Raw genomic sequence first — 26,375 nt, 5'->3', positions numbered from 1 at the left:
AATCATACCGCACCAGAGACTTCCTGCACCACAGGGGTGGCAGTCTAAAGTGACACAGCTTCAAGCATTTTTCACAGACAAGAAGCAAAATTTAACCCCCTTAAGGGGAAGTATGATTTCAACAGCTTGAAATGAGCTCATTTGTAGATGGTTTTTTTCTCTCATCTTCCATAATTTTTTGGTGTTAAGATTAAAACAGATTGCACAGCCAACGTAAGGGCACAGAAGCTGTCCAGAGTATGAGTTGGCCCTTAAAGAGAAACCTCCTTCCTTGTCTCTATCCCAGTGCCCCAGTAGGGTAAATGAAGGTACACATCACCATCAATTCATAAGGCTCTCAGCCCAAATCCCAGCATTGTCCTCCGCAGACAGGGTCTGGATTTTTCAAGAGGTAAGTAGCAAAATGACATCAGTTTGTTCCGTGGAGAAACCCCCCATCTCCCTGGGCATCTGAAACAGTGGCATTAAGAAATATACAGTGACTTGAATCTCAACAGAGTAAAATTAACCAACAAAAAGGAGAATCAGAAGAGCAAAAATGGTCTATGTGAATTGATCGTGTAGGAGATGTCGATGGTGGAAGAGTTCTGTCTTAGATTCAAAGTCCAAACCCATCTCTTCTTAGGCTGATCGGGTACCTTGTGATTTTGTGTCGATTAATGTTCACAATTTGTCTCTGCTCTCAAATTCTCTTTTAACCATTTAGTCTCTCCTCGGAACAGAGCAGGTGCTCAAACGTGGCCTGTTGCCTCTCTCCTCTGCAAACGCTCCGTGATGTGTTGGCTGGAGAACTTTTGTCTCTTTTTTCAGCAATGGTACAACAGCTCCATGAACGTGATCTGCACCTGGTTGACGGACCGGATGGACTTACAGCTTCACATTTATCAGTTGAAAACACTAATTAGGATGGTAAAGGTAAAAGAAAAGAATAATTATTCTTCTTTGCACATAGCTCACTGAAATACATTTTACTGTCCGGCTGCAGAACTTCCTTAACACAAAGAATATTGGTTTACATATAAAACAAGATGATTTCTAAAGCAGCATCTCGTGCAAGAAAAACCTATGCAATCACTTCGGGATGCGTGGTTAATTCATTACTTAGACATCAAAGGAAAAAGTAACGAAAAGGAATTTGATATTTTATCCAGGCCGGAAAAATACTTTATGTATCTGTCATGCAAAAATACTGCAGGGGCCTTCGTGCCCTGTGCATTAGACTTTCAAAAGCTGGTTTGGGTACCATTATGCTAATCACATAATTACCAATTTCCTTTATGGTTTAATTAAATAATAAAATTTTGCCACAATTAATGTAATAGAAATATTTACCTCCAGCTATTTCTAAATCTGTCCTGTGATCATTATCAGGATGCAAATCAATATTGTTCTCATAGTTAATTGAAGTAGTTTCTCTTACAATGCGTGTATACAATCAAATGGAAAGGATCACAAAGGTGAGATAACATACCCTGAAAGTAGCTTTTTTCCCTGTTCTTGTATGTGTGCCTTGGACTAATGATAATTATTTCAGCGTGAAATCTCAGTGGTTTACATGAAATAATAAGATCACAGAAGGGGGTAAATACATTTTTGATCATTTCAGTTTCCATTTGATGCTTCACCATAGAGGGTTTTAAAACATTCGTGATGCAGAAATTTCATTCAAAGCAGAAAGTGTCTTTAAAAATATTTTAACAATAAAACGTAGCTGAATTTCTATTTCTTAACCATTTGCCAGAAGTCCCCCCTCTCCGCCCCCTCTCTACTCCCTACCCCCTCCATCCCCCACCCCCCCCCTCCACCCCTACCCCATTTCTTAGTCTCTTTAGGATTAGCACCATTTCATTGAAGGTACTCCTCTACCCCAGTGCTGACTTAAAACCAATTACTGTTCTGTTGAGTGTAATTAAAGAGAAGTATTATCATCTGCATTTGATCTCACAAAGCATCTGCCCAGGGAAGGTTACAGACAGCCGTGTATTACAGCTCTTAAAAAAGAAATGTATGCACTAGGGCCATAGACCCAGCCTAATTTCATATTTTTAAAATTTCAGTTCCTTAAGGCAAGCTCACTAGCCATTGCCTGACCACTTCAATTCCATTTCCTGGGTATAAATACTCTTCTTTGGGGGGATTTTTTTGTTTGTTTGTTTGACACTTACTGGGGGGACATTAAAAGGAGACATTAATTTTTAAGATTTTAAAATATGTATCTTCCCATTACTGCTGTCTCTAGATCTATGTTGGGATATTGGAACTAGCAATAAATATTTCATTAAGGAAAAAATGTAAGTCTGAGAGAAGGTTGATTCTTAGCCTTCTGCCAAAAAAACACAGACATGAACCACAGAGAAGGGACAGAAATGTCACTGGCAAAAGAACTCCCTTCACTTTTGCCAGAGATGGGCTCAGCCTAACCAGTGTCACAACACGCAGGTATGAAGCAGAATGCACCACCTCTTCACCAAGCACATTAACCAGAGGTCTCCTACCCCGAGGCAAACTTCCAAAGACAGTTGGCTTTCTTTCCTGCCTCCACATCCATTCCCTTCATTCCTCCATTCCTCCATTCATTCATTCATTCTTCAGCAAGCATTTATTCACTCATCCAACACTGGATAAGTATTAGTTGAGCCCCTTCCCATATATTACAAGATGGAGAATTTTAAAATGACTAGATAAGGTCCCTGTCTGAGGCATTTAGAGTTGAGTTGGGGAATGCTGCTCTGGAATTTGAATAAAGGGGAGAATACTCAAGTGCTTTCTACCTTTCTTTTTCCCATCATACTCTGGCACCAATTATATTATCTTAAGTGGAAACAGAACTGATTGAAAAGCACAAAAAAATCAAGTTAATCTTCTGGATATCTGGTCTACACCATGCCTAGAATTTACTCAGCCTCCTACCCTTTCCCGTCAAGGTGAAGACAAGTCAGGTAGCTATCTAGCTACCTAGGAGAACCTTGCAGTTTGATCCATAATCAGGAGGACCTATTAACTTATGCCAAAATCAGATTACTTTTACAAAGGAAAGAAGGTGCCGTGATTAATCATGCTGGGACAACAGGTATAAAGGGGACACGTGGTCATCATATCCATAATCTGATTATTATTGGACTTCACTGGGCCGACTGCATTCACTAGTTAATTCTGCAGTCATTACAACATGTGACCTTCAAGAGGGGTTGACACTGTGATTGTTGATACTTTAATTGCTTTAGATGGACGACAAGAAATGGAAGTCCCAATGGGAATGCACTGAAGTATGTTAACATTCCTTCTCATGCCCCTTTAGCAAGTGTCCCACATCAATAGAAGAAACACACAGCAGAATCAGTAGCTGAAATGATATGCAGTGTGATGAGAAAAGTTGTTAGAGACCTTTTTCCAAAAAAATGTTAAGAAGCAGACAACAGCCAGATGCTTCTGGTCATGTTCAATTAACGTTAAGGGATTTCTAGGAAAAAAAAAAAAAAAAGGAAAACAAAACAGTACCTGGGATACCTCAGGAAATCTGAGAGAAATCGCCTGAAGGAACAAAGAATTTGTGGTACAGTAATACCAAGCCATTGTTCTTGAAAAAGAGCCAAATTTCTTCCCCGAGACCATGAAGTTGTGAACGGAATAGATACTCTTCTTTCCCAGGGAGATAAGAAATGAATCACATGTCTGCGACATATTGATGAGGCATTAGCACTCCATCTTCCCCATAATTGTTGCTGCCCATACTAGGTTTCATATACCAACATACATATGTCTGTCTTGTGAATGAGACAGAGAGATACGCAGTTATGAGCCTCAAAAATATTAAAGACCAGACTGCAAAGGAAATGGCAAAATACCATAATCAGTTGATCCATTATTTATGTGTTACGGCCCCTTACACAGTCTATCATACTGTATTATACTAACGTAAGAGAAAGAACCTGACCAAAAAAAAAAAACAGAGAGAGAGAGAGAATCAAAACAATCATGGAACATTTCTCTTTATGAAACTGAATAAACACAAGCTTATGTTCTTTGCTTTGTCTCAGCTAATACAGTTTATCCTGCCACAATTTCTCATTTTCTGTTATTCGGCAAATCTCAGTTTTCAGTACCAGTGAAACCTGAGCACGGTGGCTTTTCATTTGACAATGCATAGAGTGAGTCACTTAGCCGAAGGTCAGTGTTCTCACACCCACAAGTGCCTTGTGTCCTTTCCCTCCCTTCATGGAGATGAGATCTCTCTTATCACTGATCTTTTCCCTCCTTAGAAAACCTATAGAGATTTCCGATTGCAAGGGGTCCTGGACTCAACCTTAAACAGCAAGACGTACGAAACCATCCGGAACCGGCTCACTGTGGAAGAAGCCACGGCATCAGTGAGCGAGGGTGGGGGCCTGCAGGGGATCAGCATGAAGGACAGCGATGAGGAAGACGAGGAAGACGACTAGAACACTAGGGCCTGGAGTCCTCTAGGACAAAGTCCTGTAACCAATGCATGTCCTTAGTCTGTTAGTTAACCCCACTAGGGAATTTTCTGTCAACTACCATGCTCATGAAATGTTTACCAATACAATTGCCATTTTAGCTATGTGGTTCCAAGATTAGCAAATGACCTTCGACCCCACTGATTTCCTGATTCCATGTCTGTATGTTTACAAGCAATATGGAGCACCATTCTTTAAATACCGTTCATGGAAAATACATAGTCCAACTGCTAGGTGTGTTCCTGTTCTCAGCAGAGTTAAATGATGCTTCATTAATGTCCTGTGTCTGCATTGACAGTAAATGGATGTGAGGGCAAGTATACCAAGTATTTCACTTCTTTGTTTCACATTACGTGGATGCCAGTTATTTAAATGAGTACAATGAATTAATTTAATTAAGATACATAGATCTGCTTTGTTTTTTTGGAAAACAAAAGGCAAGGCTCCGGCAAACAACTTTTGGTTCTTTGTGGTCCCCTGAAATGAAAAATGAACCCCCGGTTTCCTTGTTAACTCATCCTTCCATCGATCCGCATAGTTAGCCAGAAAAGGATGGCTACATACCAATGGATTGATCCTCTCATTTGCCACGGCAAGGGTGATCCTATCATGAGTTAACACCAAGCACAGTTCAGAGCAACTGTCTTCTGTCAAAGTTTATCCTATTAAACGTTACATTTTGCTTTTATGTTTTAATAACCGTGTATGTAAAAAACCTGAATATTTAAATTACCACCCTAGACTCTAAATGTGTTTATAATAAGATATGGGTATTTCCTTCAGTAGATTGTAACCATAATTTATTTTGTTCCACAGTTTTTTATATCTGTTATGTACATTGCATTTTGATCTGTAACTGCATGACCCCTCGGGTCCTCTGCAGAGCTATTTCTTTCTGTGTAAAGTAGTGGATCCATCTTGCTTTTGCCTTATATAAAGCCTACAGTTATGAAAGTGTGGAAAACTGTGGCTTCTCAATAAATAACTATTCAAATGTCCTAAGAATACACTTCTGAGTCTTTTTTCCTCTGTCTCTTTTGAAAGCCAGAACTGAAACACACACAAAGTGGCAGAGGAGGGTAAGAGCAGGGAAGAGGTCATGTCCTTGAAACTGTTGGAGAGGTGGTTTTCAAATACTCGTCTTCACAAGAAACAGCAAAAAGTCCTACTAATTCAGACTCCGCTAAATCAGAACTGTGGGCATTTGGACATGTTGGGCAGATTATGCTTGCATTATAGGATAAATAAGGGTCTGCTAAGCAAGAGAGTAGTGTAAACGAGAGGAATGTTTCTCCTGTACGAAAAGAAGGCCAACAAACTGTTTTTAAGCACTACTTTAACAGCAGTGTTTGCATTCAAACAAAGCGTGTGCCAATTATATATGATTCTTATATATTTGTTAAAGCATCTTACAAGATTCTCTAAGATATGGAGCACTCTTCTTGCTCCCCATTTCTTGTCGGCAAAATAATCACCCAGGTGTGAAACAAATCAAACATTTTGCAGCCTTATCTGTTTTATTTGCGTCTGTCTCCAAACCAAACTGACCTTCCCTTGGCGCTGACTGAGGTTTTAGGGAAGAGACGAATTCATCAGTAGGACCAGGTAGACCAGTTGTTCTCTACCAATCAACCCCTCAGAATAGTACATCCTACTCTCTTTAATCCCACATCCTACTCTCTTTAATCCTTGAGGTCTGCAGGTACAAATCAACGGTACTTCCTGCCCTTAGTGGGATTACAAGGATAACTCCCATTTACTGAGCAACTATTCTGTACCAAGTGGTCTGTATGTAATACTTTGTTCAAATCTCACAACCACCACAAGGGAAGAGGACTGTTATTATCCACATTATAAACAAACAAATTGAGGTCAGGAAGGTTAAGGTTACTTGCTCTGTGGTTACACAGCTCCATACGGAAACATTAATCCAGAAACACTAGCATAGAATTGGTAATACATAAATGGTGAGGGTATATCATTCAGGTGTGAAAAATCTTTGCCCAATGGCATCAAGATAAGTCAATGTGGCAGAGCCAGAATTTTTTAAAAATATAGCTGTATTACATTTTTAGTTGCAAAGCTAAAACGTAGTTTTTTCCATAATTGTGAATAATTCAAAAATGTGCAAAGTAAAGACAGAGTGTCTGCCCAGTGTATCATATAGTTGGAAAGAGAAAGAAAATGCCCAGGAGCCCTGGAGGAGAGCTAAGTGAGTGACTTAGAGAAATAACCAAAGGGCGTGATCCAAAAGACGTGAAGAGAATCAAGTCTGAAAAGACTGTGCCATCAAAACCAGGGTTCAAACAAACAAACAAAAATCCTCCAAAAGGAGAAGTCAGCACAGCCCAGCACTGAGGGTCCTGGTGAACAGCATCCCCCAGCTAGCATCCCTGGAGGAAGGGCTGGGCAGAAGACAATGACAGCAGACGAGATCAGAGAGAAAGAACTCACCCCCAAGTTAAGTCCGAAGTTACCCTTGCGACAAACTTAAAGCTGAGAAGGAGACCACTTTGGTATCTTGAGCTCTTTTCTCACTTTTTTGGGACAGAATATTAAGTTTTCTCTTCTTATTATTTTATTTATTTTTTTTGTTAAAATGCAATATACATACAGAAGAGTGCACAAATCCTAAGCACGCAGGTCAATGATTGGAGCTGAACAGAGTGAACATATTCTTGGGACAACTGTCAGGTCAAGAAAGAGAACATAATGAACACCTGCAGACACACCCATGCTCCTGGCCCTTCCCAGTCTCTACCCCCTCCCTCACTCGACAAAGGTAACCACGATCCTGAATTAAACCCTTATGTAATTAGAATCACAGTATATATTCTTCCAAGTCTGGTTTCTTTTTGCTCTACATTATATTGTTGGTGTAGCTGTAGTTCATTTCTTTCCAATGCTCTATAGGATGAATATACCACGATTTATCCATGTTCACACATTGTATTGAGTTTGGGGCTATTATGAGTAATGCTGCCATGAATTTCTTTGTGCACATCTTCCAGTGCAATTTCTGTGTCATAGGGTAAAGTTATGTTCATTGTTTAGGAAATACTGCCAGTTTTCTCCAGAGGGTGAACTACATACTACTTTCGCCAGCAGAGCATCAAGAGTCCCTTAATGTACCAGTTATTGTCACTCTTTTAAATTTCCATCATTCTGGTATGTGGTGTCATGGGTTATAACTATAGTTCACTGATTACAAAAATAGAGTTGATTGCCTCTACACATGTGTACTGGCAGTTTGGTTAGCCTCTCTTGTGAAGTGCTGGTTTAAGTCTTTTTTTCCTTTTTTTAAAAGAGGAAAATTCCAGAGTTCTTTGAAGGACTGGTAGGGAAGAGGCCATAGGAAAAAGTGCCAGATGGATGGTGAGACATGGAAATGTAGAGAGAAATGTGAACCTGATGGAAAAGCACTCACTGTATTATCAATCAGCCCACAAATCGTTGAGTACATACTGGCCAGGCACTGCTAGAAACACCCAGGCTCTCTCTAGTGCATCCCCCTTCATCAGCCATGGGGACTTTTCTAAAAGGCAAGTGCAATTTTGTCTGTCCTCCAGTTAAAAGCATCCAGTGGCTCCCCTTGGTCATAGAATGAAGCCCAGATTCACTAAGGTGGCATGCATGGCCACGCACCATCTGACCCTCGCCTGCCCCTTCAGCCTCCTCTATTAATTCTGCCCCTCTGGCTCCCCGCGTTTCAGCTACCCCTGCCAACGTTCACTTCCTCCTGTGCACCATGGTTCTGCCCTCTTGGGGGCCTCCCTCCAACACCTCATCTCGCCCTTCAAATCCCAGCTAAATTTGGCTTCCCCAGAGAAGCCTTCCAAACCCCACCCTCGGTTCAGCATCCATGTCCCTGGTACATATTCTCCTAACACTCTCTACTTCCCCTTCGTAGTATTCATCACACTCCTCATGAAGGAGTTCTTTGCATCATTACCTGTTTCATGCAGCTTCCCTCCACTTCACAAGGCTGTGGTCTGTGCCAGCTTCCCTACTCTAACCTTACTGTATTCACTAAATATATGATTAATAAAAAAAGACTGAACATACAAAAATGTAGATGATCTGGTGACTATTCTCCTAGAGCCTTTAGGTGATATGAATCTTCAAAAGCTTCATATAGACCACATACAGATGCAGAGGAGGGAGAAGAAAGGAAGACTTCCTGGAGGAGGTGGGCCTTGAAGAGCACATAGGGAGGGCAGGAAAGGACACGGAGCAGCGGGAGGTGAGGGGAATGTGCCTCTTGGCCAAAGCTCTTTTCTTCTCTGATAAATTCCCAGCGCACATATTCGTTGTGAATTCGTTGTGAACACACAACGAATACATGTTGATGTAAGATATTAATGAATATGCTCAGAGTGTTAGGGGAGCCTGGCTTCCTGGGGGGGTTTGGAGAGATTAAGATGGAAAGAGTGGATTAAGGTTTCAAAAAAGGACATGCAGTTTAGTTTAGCTTGGGTTTGTTGGGCTAAATAACAGAGAACTAAGCAGTATTTTCATTTTTTTCAAAATATTTAAAGAAGTTTTTTAAGTTAAAAAAAATCAAATAAAGTAGAATTCTATGAAACAAAAAGTTGAAGCCTCTTCCTTCCCCAACCCATTTCCCGAAAGTAGCCATTGCTAACAGATGGGCATATATTCTTCCAAATATGTTCAAATCATATCCAATATCCAATTGGATATATTTATATATTTTATATATTTATATATTTTTAAAATATATTTTCACAAGTGGGATTCATCCTGAGCATACTAAGGCAAATCACATTTTTCATTTATCAGTGTAGGATAATTTTTATCTCTGCACGTAGAGATTTTCTGTATTACTTTTAATGGTTGTGCTGTCTTTAAGGAGGTGGTCTGGTCAAAGGAGAATCAAGTGCAAACTTGGGCAAAATGAAAATCCAGGGTAAAATGAGGATGGACAAAACATAATGGAGGAAATGAGCCATCTGTGGAAGTGACCCAAGAGACTGTTTGAAGAAAGTGACTGAAGAATTTCTGAAACACCCCAAATCGAATCCCCATCGAACTGAACTGTATTATAATGATCTGTTGATGTGTCTGTCTCTCCGCTAGACTGCCAACTTCTCGAAGTCAGGGACTGTATCCATTTGTGTGTGCCGGTCTGGTGCCTGGGATTCGGTAGGCATTCAGTAAATGTTGGCCGAATTGAATGGTGGGCATCAGAGAGGCACACCTGGGCATGATCATGACCAAGAAAGCATGAACTAAATGGATTGCAACATACTCTGTCTATGGAAGAATGAATAAGGTGAAGAATCTCAATGGCTTTCCTAAAGTCATCTACCTCCCCACTAACGTGACCTGAACTTCTAAGCACAGGCATGAAGTCCTGATGTCATAAATTTGGGGTTCGGTAGGAATTCTAGGAAAACAACCAACGACGGTGGTATCATTATTGTTTCTGCACAAATGTCAATATATTCATTTTCTTTAAATTTTAAAATCCAGAATAAGCATGTTCTTTGTGGCCAGTTTTTATCAGTACATGATTAACCAATCTGAAGTAAATCAAATTATGCACAATTGTGCAATTCTTGGTAAACAAATTTCTAAAAATCAGGATTCATCTTTTATTCAAGGTTGTTTTGCTTCTTCATCTAAATACGAAAAGTATCATCTGTTTTCCTACTTCTGAAACCATGCATTTCATCTAAAGTTGTAAATCTGCATTTGTTGTAAGTAAGCAAAACACAAGGAGAGGGCCGGGAAGGCGCAATCTGCCAGCGAGCCCTCTACCCCGAGGACGGCACGCCTCAGGTCAGAGAAAAACACTGCACAACAAATTCATCCCAGCCACCAGAGAACAGAGGGATAAAGTCATCACAGTTAATACACCAACCGCAAAATAACTAGGATGCAAAGGAAACAATAAGCCAAAAGTACGCAAATAAATGTTTTTCTTTCCTAAGAATTGCTGGTGCGATGGCACAAAGCATTATAAAGACGGTTAAGTTGGCATATTTCCCTCTGTCCATCAGAAACGAGTTGGCTTGTTTCCTGGGTGGTGAATACAATTGCAAAGAATAAACAAGGCTTTGCTGAAATAGCTAAGCCGGAAACGTAATGGAAGACAGTAAGGATTTCAGAGAAAGTGTTGGGAATTTGGGGATGTACTTAAAAGGAAATCAGAGGCAACATGAGAAGGCAAATATGGGTGGTATTCGATGCAAAGACAACTATAGTTTACATGGAAGCTATGACGAGGCTTCAAATTCTCCTGTCACTACATTATAATAAACAGGGCGGCTGAACCCTAACCAACCTCCCCCCCGCCCCGCCCCACCTCCCAATGCAGGGCTGTGAACACAACAAATTCCTCCACAGCATTCCTCGGTGCTATTACTTCCATTTTGAGCACAAAGTACCCTGCAAAAAAGCCAAACGTAAAGATTATTGACTCCAAATTCCAGAGCCTATGGAGGGTATTGACGTCACAATGTATTTGGAAAGTCAAACTTTGCAGAGGCCACTTCAATGAAACACCAATCTCTACTTTTGTGATACCGAAAGCTGAACTCCCATGAAATGATTTTTGCCAGGATGAGGAGAACTCTTTCCCTCCAAAACTCAGAGAATAGTTATGATAAAATGATTCTAGACAGATTAATGTAGACTAGTGATTTTCCAAATCAAGGGCATGGGTTTCTTTCTGCATTGACAGCAAGTAAAACCATCTCTGATCCATTTCTTGTTCACCTCTTAGTCTGTGATTCTCAATTTTGTTTCACTTTTAACATCTCTGAAATTGGATTTCATCCTTCTGCTGTAAGTAAACAAACTCACATTGCACCTACCCTCTGTCACCACCATCTACTTCTGTAATGAGGCTGCTATGCACGCAGTCTTGGGGTCATATTCCCGTGGAGAATGCAAGGAAAAGGGGGTGCCTGTCCCAGAGAAGACCCTTCCACACGGTGACCTGAGCGCAGGGGCAGAACCAGGGACTGACTCAGGAGTGGATATGTAAGAAGTGCCCGTTTCTCCCTGATACATAATCCTGAGATGGGGAGGGACCGAGATTCTGTTAGGACAAAGGATGGAGGCTCAAACCACCCTAGGTAAATGTTAAAGGTGAAAGCTGGGGCTGCAGGGATAGCAGGACGGAATAGAAAGTGGAGCCCAAGAGTGAGCGCCTGGGTGGCTCAGTCGTTGGGTGTCTGCCTTCGGCTCAGGTCATGATCCCAGGGTCCTGGGATCGAGCCCCGCATCGGGCTCCCTGCTCAGCGGGAAGCCTGCTTCTCCCTCTCCCACTCCCCCTGCTTGTGTTCCCTCTCTCGTTGTCTCTCTCTCTGTCAAATAAATAAAATCTTTTAAAAAAAGAGCATAAGCTCCTGTCCCCTCCACATGGAAGGTTTCCAGCTAGGGTGGCTGAGGCTGGCCAAGCCTCTGCAGGAGACTCGGGCACCCCCCTCCCCTCACACCTGGAGAAGGCAGACCATCCGGTGCCCCCCTGCACTGTGCACTCTGAGGGGACCCCTTTCCCCCATCAGTGGGAAGGTGTTCATTGGTGGAGATTTTCAGTGTCAAAGTGAAGGGGCCTCCCAGGAGAAGACGGGCATGGGCTCTGTGTAACAATGCCTGCCGTGGGGGGAAGGATGACTCAGCAGCCCCTTGAGCTTTCCAAAAGACGTGCTGTGGACTGATTTGATGCAATAGATGTAAATAACCTCAAGAGCAAGGAAATAATAAAATATGGTCAAGGGAAAAAAAAAAAAAACAAAAACACAGGTTCTAGAGTCAGGCTGAACACGGTCCAGATTTCAAATGATTGGTGGTAATCATTAGCCATGTGACCTTGGGCAATTGCCCTAGGCCTCAGTTTTCCCAACTGTAAAATACGAATAACCAGAAGAATCCCCCAAGCCTTACCTATGGTTTTAAGCTCACTGGGTTACCATCAAGATTAAATGTTTTAATACATGCAAAGTACTAAAAAAACAGCATACATGCTAAGTGCTCAATAAATGTTAGCTAAGATTTTACTGTTAATTTCTGAAGCTCTTAAGAGCTTGCCACGTGTTTCAGGCTCTGAACAGATGACAGGTATGGCCAGGTCAGCGCCCTTGAGAAGCTGGGTCCTGTTACTCCCTGTTCCTGGTGCACTCTTCCCGCCGGAACCACTCCCAATCAGCTGCGGATTGGACGGCTGTGCATTGAACAAGGTATGCTTACTGCCCACTTGTTTTACCATTTGCTTCTGTGCCTTGGAAAGGAAGAATTTGTCCCTCTTGTCTACATTTATTTGCATTCTCCACTTTCCTCTGACTGTGGACCTCAGTAAATAGTGGTTGAAGGAATTAATGAATGAGCAAATGAATTTCTCTTCCTGTCTCCCCTTCTTCAACATCACTGCTTTCATTTGGGTTTCCCTAGAAACAGACCCTGAGACAAGGATTCAAGTGCAATGGTTTACTTGGGAGGTGATCCCAGGAAACACTACTAGCCGGGATGGGGAAGGGAGACTGGGAGATGTCAGCCACTGAGGGGAGCTGGAGTTCGATCGGCCTGGAGAAGTCCAGGAGCCCCCTGCAGAACAGACATGTCAGCGTTACTCCCCGGAAGGGGTGTGAGAGCTAGCAGAGGGCTGACAGCCCTGGCCCTTCTTGCCGTTGGCCGAGGACAGCCGGGAGATGAGGCTAGGAAAGGGTATTTCTCCAGCCCTTCAGACGTGCAGGGCAGGCGGACAAAGAAAACCCTGGTCATCCCAGAAAGGCCTCCGGCAAATAAATGCAAGAAAGGCGTTGGGAAATCGGGCCTGGTTGGGAGGAAGTGCTAAGGACTAGGGAGAGTGGGCAGGACACCAACATAGTCTGCTACAAAATCAGCCTTCTGCACCCCAGGCCAGAGACCAGAGTCAGTGTTGGCCTGAGGACAGCAAGACAGAAAGCGCATTTCTCATGCCAGGAACACGGCCTCACGAGGCTAGACTTGGAAGCCTCTCATGAGCAGTGAAATAAATTCTTGCCTTTACTATGATGGAATACAGTGGAACCAGGAAAAAGAATAAAGTAGGGTTTGTTTGTTTTTCCTGTAATAGTCACTATCATTGCACAGGTTTATTTTATTTTATCTTTTTTTTTTTTTTTTTTTCTTTTTTAAAAGATTTTATTTATTTATTTGAGACAGAGAGAATGAGAGAGAGAGAGCACATGAGAGGGGGAGGGTCAGAGGGAGAAGCAGACTCCCCGCCGAGCAGGGAGCCCGATGTGGGACTCGATCCAGGGACTCCAGGATCATGACCTGAGCCGAAGGCAGTCGCTTAACCAACTGAGCCACCCAGGCGCCCCAGTTTTATTTTATCTTTTTTAAAAGATTTTATTTATTTATCTGACAGAGACACAGCGAGAGAAGGAACACAAGCAGGGGGAGTGGGAGAGGGAGAAGCAGGCTTCCCGCAGAGCAGGGAGCCCAATGTGGGACGCGATCCCAGGACCCTGGGATCATGACCTGAGCCGAAGGCAGACGCCTAACGACTGAGCTACCCAGGCACCCCGGTTTATTTTATTTTTACTTGAGTAGAGTCAACACACAATGTTACATGAGTTTCAGGTGTGCAACATGGTGATTCAGCTGCTCTCCACCTCCTGCCCTGCTCGCCACAGTGTAGCTCCCATCCGTCACCACAATGCTATTGCACCACCACTGGTCATATTCCCTCTGCTGTACCTTTCGTCCCTGTGACTTCTTCACTTCGTAACGGAAGCACGCTGCCCATCCCCCACCCCTTCCCTCTGGGAACCATCAGTTTGTTCTCTGTATTGATAGGTAGAAGAAAGTACGTGTATATGTGCTGGTACCGCAGAATGTCCAAGATATATACTTTGGTCTTTTAAAAAGAATCCATGGGCAGACCAGCCCTTAAAAGAATTAAAAAGTCAGAGCACCTGGTGCAGTCGTTAAGCATCCAACTCTTGGTTTCACCTCACGTCATGATCTCAAGGTCATGAGATGGAGCCCGGCGTCGGGCTCCACGCTCAGCACAGAGTCTGCTTAAGATTCTCTCTCTCTCCCTCTCCCTCTGCCCATCCCCCCCAAATAAATAAATAAATCTTTTAAAAAATAAAAATAAAAGACTTAAAAAGTAATAAGCAAATCTATCCATATGTGTGTATGTGTATTTATATATACACATATTTTCAAGAGAGTAAATGGACATTTGTCATTTTGGCCTCCCAGACCCCAAATCCAAAAATCCACGGAAGGTTGAAGGGGAAAGAATGTTCCCTCTGCACGCCCCTGACTGGTATGTGGCTAACGATGCCCTAGCTCAGAACTTTGGCTCTTGAGGAGGCCCGGCAGCACAAGAGGACTCCCAGGCTGGCTTCAGGACAGTCCCGGGTGCCCGATGACGGGGCCATGGACCCAGAAGCAGGTGTAGCCCACACAGAGCTGTCCCTGTGCCTCTCCTGGCTGTGCCTCACTTCCCGTGTCCCTTGGTTCCTCACTGAGCCTGCTTCCCCAGCTCTCTCTGAGCAATTCATCAGCTCCTCTTCTGACATCAGTTTCTCTTGCTGGTGACCAAGAGCAGTGATGGATACAGGAGGGCTTCAGAAGAAACTAGGAACAGTGGTTACCGCTGGGGAAGGGGACAGCCGACTTTGGATGGAAAGGAGACATGTTTTTCAGCACATAGTGTTTTATGTTGTTTGATTATTTTAACAGTGTGTATTTATTACTTTTTTCAAATCAAAAATACTTTATTTTGGGGGCGCCTGGGTGGCTCAGTCATTAAGCATCTGCCTTCGGCTCAGGGGTCCTGGGATCAAGCCCGCATTGGGCTCCCTGCTCAATGGGAAGCCTGCTTCTCCCTCTCCCACTCCCCCTGCTTGTGTTCCCTCTCTCGCTGTGTCTCTCTGTCAAATAAATAAATAAAATCTTTAAAAAAATACTTTATTTTTAAGTAATCTCTATGCCCATCGGGGGTTCAAACTCATGACCCTGAGATCAAGAGTCACATGCTCTCCTGACTGAGCCAGCCAGGTGCCCCTCAAATTAAAAGTATGTTATTTTTTTAATTTTTATTTATTTATTCATTTATTTTAGAGAGGAAGAAGAAGGTACAGAGGGAGAGGGAGAGAGAGATTCTTAAGCAGGCTCCATGCCCAGCGTGAAGCCTGACTTGGGGCTTGATCTCACAACCCTGAGATCGTGACCTGAGCCAAAATCAAGAGTTGGACACTTAACCAACTGAGCCAACCGGCGCCCCTAAAAATATTTTAAAGGACTGTTTTGTTTTGTTTTTTTTAATAAATGTACTTTTTAAAGTGTTCCAATAGAGCAGCATCTGGACAAGAAGAATCTGGATTAAAGTATAGTTCTAGTAGCAGGCACAGGATGAAAAGTTAACTATTACCCTCTTTCTTCTGTGCAGGTCCTCTTACCAGGGAGAGAATCTTAACCTGGAGTGTTCGTCTAGAACTCAGAAGGTCTGTGAACTTGAATAGGAGGGGAGAAAAAAGAAGGTAGCAAACCACAGTAGCATCTGCAGTATCTGTGACTTTTTTACCAACAGAAATCTTAGAAATTTTCATATCATGTTCTACTTGTTGCAATATCTCAAGATATCACTTATACTCATCTGTACTTCTATTTTTTTTTTAAGATTTTATTTATTTATTTGACAGAGACACAGCGAGAGAGGGAACAACAAGTGAGGGAACACAAGCAGGGAACACAAGGAGGGGGAGTGGGAGAGGGAGAAGCAGGCTTCCCGCTGAGCAGGGAGCCCGATGTGGGGCTCGATCCCAGGACCCTGGGATCATGACCTGAGCCGAAGGCAGACGCTTAACGACTGAGCCACCCAGGCGCCCCTCATCTGTACTTCTAAATTACCTTAGGTATTTTATTTGCCACTGATCTTATTTAATGCATTTAGAAAAAACACATATATCACTCTATCACACTTTTTAAAAAAGATTTTGATAACTGTATATTAGTATGAATGGTCTCCTTTGGAATTGCACATATTTTATCTTATGCATTTTAAATCATTATTTGGAGATGGGATCCACAAGCTTACCAGACTCTGAATGGGGTCTGTGGTGTATGTTTGCCACCCCACCCCCCACAGAAAGGTTGAGAACCTCTGCCACAGCTCTTCATCTTTCATTTCCCCAACCCACTCCTTGCTTTACCCATTGTCTCTCTTCTTTTTTCTTTTAAATTTGTTATAGAGACTAAGGTTTTATTTATTTTTTTAAGTAAACTCTACACCCAAGGTGGGGCTCAAATTCAGCACTCCGAGATCAAGAGTCACATGTTCTACTAATTGAGCCAGCCAGACGCCCCCCATTGTCTCTCTTCTTAATTCTCTTACCTATAAAATGTTAACAGTATCCTATCCTTTTTCATGCAAGCCATGTAAGCTATATACTTTTAATTTCTTGAAAGAAAGTCAAACCACCAACTGGCCCAAACAACTCAACAAATGGTAGTCAACAGTTTACTGCTTGAAGATATTAACATGTCATATTTTTGTGTCCCTACATAAAGTGAGATCATGGCTAAGAGCAAGAAGTCTGGGGTCCCACTCTGGCTAGCCAGGAGTTTTGCTTCTGCCACTCAACTAAACATGTGGCCTTAGACTAATCACTGATACCCACCAAGCCTGGTTTACTTCACCTGAAAATGGGGACAAACAGTCCCCCTACTTTATAGGCTCCCACTGGTGATACAATGATAACAATTGTTAAAAACTGCTAGGCTCGGGGTGCCTGGGTGGCTCAGTTGGTTAAGCAGCTGCCTTTGGCTCAGCTCATGATCCCAGGCTCCTGGGATCGAGTCCCACATCGGGCTCCCCACTCAGCAGGGAGCCTGCTTCTCCTTCTGCCTGCCGCTCTGCCTGCTTGTGCTCTCTCTCTCTCTCTGACAAATAAATACAATCTAAAAGAAAAAAAAAAACTGCTAGGCTCACAGCGCCTGGCACATAGTCAAATATCAGTAACCGTGGTTGCCCCCTGGGGAAAAAGACTAGATTTAGCCGAAGGGAGACTTGATTTCCACTATATTGTAGATAGTGTACTATATTATATTGTTGCAACTCAGTAAGTGGTCACAATTATTACTGTTGCATCCAAAAAGTCAATGAGTCAGGAAACACAGAAGTCGGGTCTACTAATTACCTCCTAGGTGATCAATATTAATTTACTTACTCCTTTATGTTCTCTAGGTGAAAACTTGATCTAACCTGCAAACATACATCAAAAGATAATACTTCCTATGCTGAACTATGTTAAATAAGCATATGCTCCAATTTAATTTAACAAGAGGGATAGAGATTTACTTGCTATGGCTCTTCTTTCATTCCCCAAGCAAGCTCTTATTTATAGAATGTTAAGTTTCTCCCGTACATAAATTTGTACCACCTCCACTCCCACCCCCAAGGAACCTATGGAGGTGTGGGTGGGAGAGAGAATAAGATCTAAAGGAAATCTTTATTCTGGAATTAAAATAAATATCTTCCCAATACCCAAGGAAAAGTCTGGGAAGCCTTCCTTTCGTTAAAAACTAAACATTTTTAAAAACATGAGTAAGGAGACTAAAAGCACCAGCATACATTCCAGAACCACAGAGGATGGGAAGTCAGTATGCCTCTGAACTAGTCAGGAACTAAGAATCTTGATCTGTGCTGAGCCTCATTGCAGGGCAGTGGGGAGAAACTCTGTATTTATAAACCAACATGGGGCTGATCCTATCCTTAGACACTAACCACATGTGGAAAAGAAAGTACAAAATAGTACAAAATGCGGTGCCGCAAGGTGAATTCAAGGGTGTACATGGCAGAGACATAAAGAAAAGAGAGCATAATTCTTCCAGTCATTTGATTCATCTAACAAACCGAGTGTGCCTGTTGTCTGCTGGTGGCTGTGAGGCAGAGACCAAAGGCGAACAAGAGAGGCCCCTGCCTACCGGGAGGTCACAGGCCAGGGGGTTTAAACAGCAAAAATGTGCTCTCAAAGGAATGTTCAAGAAGGAGTGGCAGAAAGAAGGGCAGCATCTTAAGAAGTGAGGTTTTTAAATTGCCAACACCACGGGGATGCTGTCGGCAAAATTCAGACTATGAGAACTATAGGACAAAAAAAACCTGATTTTTTTTTTTCAGGAAGTAAATTGCAAGGGGAGGGGGAAAAAAAAGAGAGAGGGAGACAAATCTATAAATCAAAAGAGACTTAAAAGGCTTGACAATCAATCATAATGTATGGACCTTGTTTGAATCCTAACGAAAACAAAGGATTACTTAAAGTTATGACATTTATAAGAAAACTGGAAACCTGAACACCAGGTATTTGATGATGTTAGGTGATATTTTAGGTGATGGTAGTTAAATTATTACGGATGACAAAATATTATGCTTGGGACTTGCTTTAGAATAATAGGAGGGCAGAGTAGATGGGGATAGAGAGGAATCGGGATTGGCCGTGGACTGATTTTATTGGGAATGGGTATGTGGGTTTGTTATATTATTCTGTGCTCCCATTGAAAAGCCCTCACAATAAGGTTCAGTTGCTTTTTATTTAGCAGGAAAGATTCAACAGAAATCACAAAGGTAAACGAAAAGCGTGCAGTTCGCTGGCTAGGGAGAAGCTCAAATTGGACATGAAAATCTAGCTCTTGTGAATAAATAATCCTCCACTATGTGCCTTCTCTTCTATTTGTGTGATATGGGTTGGACCACTCTTCTCATTTTCTAGAACTTCCTTCCTCTGGCCCTTCTGATTTTTTCTCTAGGCATGGGGAGAGGTTTGCACCGGTCCACCTGTTCTCAGGAGTGTCCCCTTCTGGCCAGCGAGCTTACATTTACAAACATCTGTCCAAGGCCAGGACATAGTCCTTTGGGTGACTTTTGTGAGAGTTGCAGACCACCTTGGCCTCATTAGCCCGAGGTTCCCACTCATGGGGATGCTATGCCTCCAGCTACAGGTCAGCACCCACATGTGGGACCTAAGGGGCGAGCTCACCCAAGAAGGGACAGAGGGTCTAGAAGACATGAAGGGGCCAGCAGCTTGCTTTCTGACTGGGGATTTCTGAAGAGCAATGTTTCTCAAGGAAACATTCAAATCCTAAAGCAATCTGGAACCATTTGGATGCCACAAAATATGTGACACTGGTCTCCTATTTCTCTGGAAATTTATCTCTCTGAGATATCCTTTCCCATATTTCTTCATCTCTACTATCACCCAGGTCTGTACCATCATTTCTATATTCCAGGTTCTCCATAACTTGGTACCTGAGTCTGTCCTGGCCAAGAACACATGGGCAGAAATAGCAATGAGAGACCATTTGGGACCTATCAAATTTGTAAGGATTTTTTTTTTTTTCAGTGATAATGCCCAATTTTAGTGAAGGTGCTGGGAAAAGTCATCGTACCTACTTCTGAAAGGCAATTTGTCAGTTGATATTTAAAGCTTTAAAAATGTGCATACCATTTGCCATAATAATTCTACTTCTGAAAATTTGTCCTATGGGAATTAGCTATGCACAAAATGTATGTATGGGAAAGTTCCTGACGGGAGCTATTGCAAAAAAATGTGAACAACTTAAATATCCATTGATAAAGGACTGTTTAACTCAGTTAAAGCCATATAGTGGAGTACTACAGAGACATTAAAATTATGTCTTAGTAGCATATTTAAAATGGGAAAATAGTCATGCTATATTAAACGCAAAGCAGATCATAAAACAGTATATATCATATGATGTCAACCCTGTCAATGCATAGAAAGAATATACATTCATGCGTCTGTGATTCCGTAGTAGGATTATGCACACTTTTAATATTCTTTGTAATCCTCTGCCTTTCCCTAAATTTCTTCATTGATCACCTTTTAAATCAGAAAAAAAATGAAGTTTTTTGTACAAAAACAAGAAAGTAATTTTGGGGGGAGCACCTGGCTGGCTCAGTCGGTGGAGCACGTGACTCTTGATCTCAGAGTTGTGAGTTTGAGCCCCATCATGGGTGTAGAGATTACTTAAAAATAAAATCTTAAAAAAAAAAAAAAGAAAGTAATGTTTTTGCCCTCTTCCTCCTCCTCCAGGCAGACTGGAGGACCGTGGTTATGGATAACAATAGCTCTTGCAATAACAATAGCAAACACACATGGAGTGCTTTCCCTTGGCCAGTCACGGGTGCTTGAGCTTCGTGCATCTTCTCATTTAGTCCTCGCCGCTTGTGCCCAAGTAGATGTCCATCTCCTGTCAAAACTGGGCAACTCCTGCTTGCAGAGAGTTTTTCCAACCTGCCTGTTGACACACGGCTGACTGATTAGCCAGGCTTCTAACTTGATCTGATTCCAGAACCCACAGTGCCACAAAGACACTCAGCCCTACAAAACCCAGGAAGGAGTTCCATATTGTGCCATAAGAGCATGCTCCAGGGAGACCCAAGTCCACCCAGACCAGAATCCTATATCTAGAAAAATCACCAGGCAGCGAGCTGCCAAAGGGGAAGTTTACCCACCCATCACAGATGCCTCCAGAAACCTGTTCTTTATTAGTTCAGCCTGCCACCTCTGTTGGGGTGGGAAGTTTCTTAAATTTTCTAACTTCCCTGTCAGGGAGTTCTTTGGGTATGCTTTTGTTTTTTACTTTTTCCCCTCTAACTGCCCTCTTTGAGAATCTTGGACCAAACCTAGGCACACCCGTTAGCCATTCTCCATTTCTGGGCACAAGGCCTGGTTTACAGAAGGTATTGATGCATGCCTATAGGCCGAGTGAAGGAATGTAAGCTGCAGCTGGGCAGGGATCGTGTCTATATCGGTAAGCACTATATCCCTGGCATCTAGATGGTGCTCAATATAGAAAATCTCAAGATAGGTGTGCTGGCTAAATAATGAATTAATTATATCATGTTGGGTCTTATCTCCTCTCACTCTTTCAGGACCAGAGAATTATTTTTAGTCTATCTAAATTAGAGCACCAGTTCTTACCTCCTCACTCGTCCCTTAATTGCTTTAGTTGTAGGTTCTTGGTATCTTCCTTAAAGTGCTGAGATCAGATTTGTAACCAGTGCCACTGGCAGAATTCACCAGAGATTTGCACAAAGGGATTGTCAAGTATTTGGTTTGATTTCTGTATCCCAAGGCTTTTTCCTGCTAAAATAAACTTTGCCACCCTCTCCCAGAGCAAAACCGCTAGTTCTGCTAACTGGGTCACTTGCCAGAGAGCCAAGATTCGGTCTTTTTTCCCCTGGTCTTGTCTAGGGCCAAGACCCAGTGAGTTGAGCTCTAAAGACTTGCCAAGGCTTTCTGTTAATGCCAATTCCTACCATCACCCCGTACCTCACCCTCCTGCCTTCAACCAGATCCTTCACTTCCCAAGGCAACTTGCCAGACTGTGTCTCTGGAAAGTTTGAGGCAGTTCCTGGCCTGACATTCTTCACCTGGTGCCCTGGGCAAAGAGTACAGGTCCAAGGTCAAAGCTGTCATCCTTCCTCTGAGGTCTTGGGTGAGAAAAATGCTTCAAATAAAATCCTCTGATTAAGCCAAACATTCTTGAGCCCATTGCAGGTTCCCTGGGAAGTTGGATCAATGGCCCAGGCTCCAAAGACAACTGTGTTAGGAGTTTGGAAGCAGCTTGTTTTTAAAAGTCTATATGAGAGGTCAGTTAATAATGGGATTGTCTGGTCTAGAGGAAGAAATTCAAGGAGCATTACTCAAGAGGCAGGTGAGCATTGTCTCTTTGGGATTCTGGGGAAGGGGGGCAAATCAGACAACTTAATGCTAATTATTCACTTATTTAACAGATATAGAGATATTATAATAGATACATAGAAATGTGACCATATAAGTGTATTTAAAAGCTATATAGAAGTATAACAAATACATAAAAAATATTCAAAGAGTAAGTGTACACAGCTTGATAAATATCCACAAACTAAAACCCAAGTCAGGAAATAGACCCTTACTAACACCTCAGAACCCCCCCCCACCTTGTATCCCCAATTTTGCCTATTTTTGAACTTTTAAAAATGGAATCATGCAATATGTAGTCTTTTGGATCTGACTGTTTTTGTTCAGTATTGTTTATGATATTCACTGGTGCTATTTAGTATAACAATGGTTTGTTGATTTTTATTCATGTATATAGTATTTCATTTTGTGAACATGCCATTATTTATTTATTTATGAGTTCCACACTTGATCGTTATTCAGTTTCCAGTTAAAGACTATTACCAATAGCACTGCTATGAACATTCCAGTCCACGTCTTTGAGTGAACATAGGAACACATTGCTGTAGAGTATATTTTTAGGAGTGGAATTGCTGGGTCCTAAGGAATGCAAATATTCAGCTTTGGTAGATACTGCCAACCAGGTTTTCAAAGTGTCCCAATTTATACCCTGCCAGCCATTCAGGCTAGTTTTTAGCTCTGGGTTTTTAGTATGGTGGCTTCAAGTACCGGTTCTGAAAACAAACTCTTCCCAGTTATGTGAACTTGGACATGTTATCTAGCCTCCAAGAGCCTCAATTTTCAAATCTGTATAATGGGCATATGGCTATATACTTCATAGGAAGAAGTGAGAACTAAGGAGAGTGGGTATTAACTCAGTATTGTGTCTGGCATGTAATGGGCCCTCAGTAATAAGTAATCACCTACTGATTGCTACCCTAGCTTAATCCCCAAAGAGAGAGGGTCTGTGTGTGAGGGAGACAGCAAGAGAAGCAGCAAGAGGCTGATTCATTCTTGATGGAGCTCTACTCAACATCCTTGCAGTTGCCATTTTGTCTTTACCAAAGTCAGTCTACAAACTACCAGGGTGGAGAACTCAGAACGAAATCTTGACCCAGGACTGGAGAAGATGGGATTCGGCTGAACAGTGTAGACCTCAAGAAACCCAGGCTGGAGAGAACTTTTTGCCCGCACACCTGGGAAGTGCCTATCAAAGCCAAACCAAACCAAACCACCCGCCAAAGGAGAGAATGGAGAGATTCGCTTCAAAAGTGATCATAGCATTTCAGGTTCTTAACCAACGGCCCAGCCAACACAGACCTATGCTGCCCGGCAAATTTCCAGAAGTTTGGACGAATCTGAAATCAGTTCCTCTCACCCCTTTGCCCCTTCCAGTCCTTCCTTTTCCCTGCCGGCTTAACTCCAGCTCTCAGCACTTAACACTAATACCTTTGGGCAGGCTCCACCACGGAGTTTAACTAGCTGCCAAGTTAAATAACGCCGAGGATCCTAAGCCGTCTTCCCAGGAAGTCAGAAATCTTCAGCACCCGAATTAGGCAGGGCCAGTCACTCACCAAAACTCCTTTTAATTTCATATATGTGTGTGTGTGTGTGTGTGTATACACATATATATGCACACACAATATGTATATATTACACACATATATGTGTATGTGTATATATATGTATATGTGTGTGTAATATATATCAATTGTTCTTCATAAATGATTGTTTCCTCCGGGTTGCACACCAAAACAGCATCGCAAGAGGAAAACGCATTTGCGTGAGGCGCCTGCCTTCCCCCCTGCGCATCGCAAAATGACACGTCCGCTGACAAATTGCTGCGCGAGGGTATTGGATCAGATTCCTAATTAAATGGCATTTCTAAGTGAAGGCTTGTCGATAGCAGTGAATATATATCCATATACACATACATATATACACGATGCGCATACATAGCGCATATATATGTATTTAAATATGTATACTTAATTACATACATATTTAAACCTGTATTTAATTTGTGACTATATATGCATCCAGTAGTCAGAGAGAAGCGCTCACTAAACCTGAGTGGGTAGAGACTGCAGATCTGCTCTTTGGGGAGAATCCCTCTGGCCTAGGAGCGCGTATTTCCAGATTTCCAAATACGTATCTAATGTCCTCTGATGTGATGGCAGAGGGGGTTGGGAGGATTCTGGAAATCATGATAGGTTTGCACCACCGCCTGATTCTCCTCTTGGCTGCAAAGCCGGCCGCCCTTGGCTTATAAGCGCCTCTCGTGTTCAAGGGTGAAAAGCAGTCCGTGGGTGCACTGAGATTTGCAAACTCGTCCCCGAATGCAACGGGTGCTGCAAAACCGCCGCCGGGTGCAGTGGGACAGGCGCTCGGCCACCGAGGTTGTGGGCGCCGCAGCCTCCCTGAGGACGCGGGCAGATGCAGGCGGCTCTGGCCCATCTGTCCCTGGAGGCCCGGGCCCGAGACTGTGCTCCCGCGCTCCGTGCGGGTATCCGGAGCCCCGGAGCTCTCCGGGCGCGCCCGGCCAGCCGGGGCCGGGGTATCTGGGGCTCTTTGTCTCCTGGCCGCACTAATCCTGCAAACCGCGCGCACCGAAGGCGGAGGCCCCTGAGCCTGGGACAAGCCCGCTCCTGGCAAGCCGGTCCGAATGTTTTCAATAAAATGCTTCCTGGGGGGGTGGGAAAAAAAAGAGGATCGCAGAAAAATTTCTCTTCAGAAGTTAATCTATTTTCAGCGGTTAAGCGTGGCACCATGTAAATCAGATCCTAAATATCCCTTTAGAAAGAAGTAAGAAAGGGAGGGAGGGAGGGAGAGTGCTTCAACCGTGAAGTTTGATTTGGGGTTTTTGTTTTGTTTTCCCAACAAGTTACGGAGGAGCGGGGAGAAAACATCGAATCTGCCCGGTGGGGGTTTGCCCAAGCCCAGCAGCCTCGAGCCCTCCGTGGGCCCCCGAGCTGCTCAGCTTCCTGGGGAGATGGCGGGAGGCTGTATTAAGTATTGCAACCTAAGACTCAGGTGAGAAAATCATAATAATATTTAAAATAATAGTGCCTCTTGTCATCTAGAACCAACGGATGCAAGCGACCAGAGCCGGAAGTGCGACACCTCTCCTGCCGTAGAAACGCTTGCCTTTCTCCTCCGGGAGGCCGGCGGTGGTGCGAAGTGTGAGCTTTTGCTCAAGAGAGGGATTTTCCTCTGAGGTTGTCTCCACCCCGGGAAGGCGTCTGCTAAGTAATTTGTCCCAAAGTGAGGGCGACTTCTGGCATTAAACAACAACAAAAAATAGAAACAAAAGTCGTCATTACAGTGTTCGGGTTAGTGACCACAGAAAGGCCAGAGGGAGGGGGCAGAAGGAGAGGGGAGCCTCTAGCAGCGCCAGTCATATTTAATATGCTTCCCACAAGAGAAGCCCTTGCAAAACCAATAGACAGCCGCCAGCTGGGCTTAAACCTGCGATTTCAATTAAAACATTGCGCTCCAGGCCTTGGGGTTGAGCCTGGATCCCCAGTCAGTGGTGTGCGAGCGGCTTGGCACGGGCGCGGCGTCCGACAGCCGCGGATCCCCGAGGTCGCGGCGTCGGTCAGGCCCAGCGGAGCCGCAGAAGCGCCCGGCCTTGGCACCCCACTCTGCAGCGTGGGACGAGCACAGGCCGCCGAGGGGCGTCAGGCTTAACTCCGGCCGTGATTCCCTACCCGGGCCGAGGTGTTGAGGACCACGCGTGGGCCCAATGGGCCCAGGGGAAAGCGTCTGGCTTTCTCCGCTGAGGCGCCGGAACGAGAGGGGCCCGGGGCTGAGGCCTCAGGGCGGAGGAAGACCCCCACGGTGGGTCCAGGCCTGGCAGGCCAAGAGTAGTGGGCCGCCATCCGCACCGTCCAGGTGAGGCTGACCGTCCGCCACGGGCCTGCGTGTAGGAGGGCAGCTCGAAATGCGGCCCCTGGGGCGGAGCGCGCGCTGAGGCCTAGTGGGCCTCGCCTAGGCCAAGACCGCGTGCCTCCGCGTGAGGTGGCTTGCTTGGTCGGGTTGCCCACCCAAGGCACCTGCACCTCCAAAGTGGAGCTTTTGTACCAGTCTGGGCTGGGGAGACAGATGGGACCTCTATTTATCACCACAGTCTTGGTCCACTTCTAACTACTGCTTTGAAGGACAGGACTTCTTTAGCGCGGGAAGCTTT

At 43.7% G+C, this 26,375-nt stretch overlaps 1 protein-coding gene across 1 annotated transcript in view; it reads left to right on the top strand.

The window, feature by feature from the left end:
• CADPS (calcium dependent secretion activator) overlaps positions 1-5,480 on the top strand; it is a 158,803-nt gene extending 153,323 nt beyond the window's left edge. Inside the window, exons 20-21 of the mRNA XM_081820238.1 lie at positions 811-915; positions 4,260-5,480. Of these exons, the coding sequence (XP_081676364.1) occupies positions 811-915; positions 4,260-4,439 (285 nt within the window). The 3' untranslated portion in view covers positions 4,440-5,480. The remainder of the gene's footprint in view (positions 1-810; positions 916-4,259) is intronic.
• The last annotated feature ends 20,895 nt before the right edge of the window (positions 5,481-26,375 follow it).

Source organism: Leptonychotes weddellii, chromosome 1 (genome assembly GCF_054177405.1).
Source record: "Leptonychotes weddellii isolate Sample4059 chromosome 1, ASM5417740v2, whole genome shotgun sequence".
NCBI classification, from domain to species: Eukaryota; Metazoa; Chordata; class Mammalia; order Carnivora; family Phocidae; genus Leptonychotes; species Leptonychotes weddellii.
This window is presented reverse-complemented; position numbering and strand designations above follow the sequence as displayed.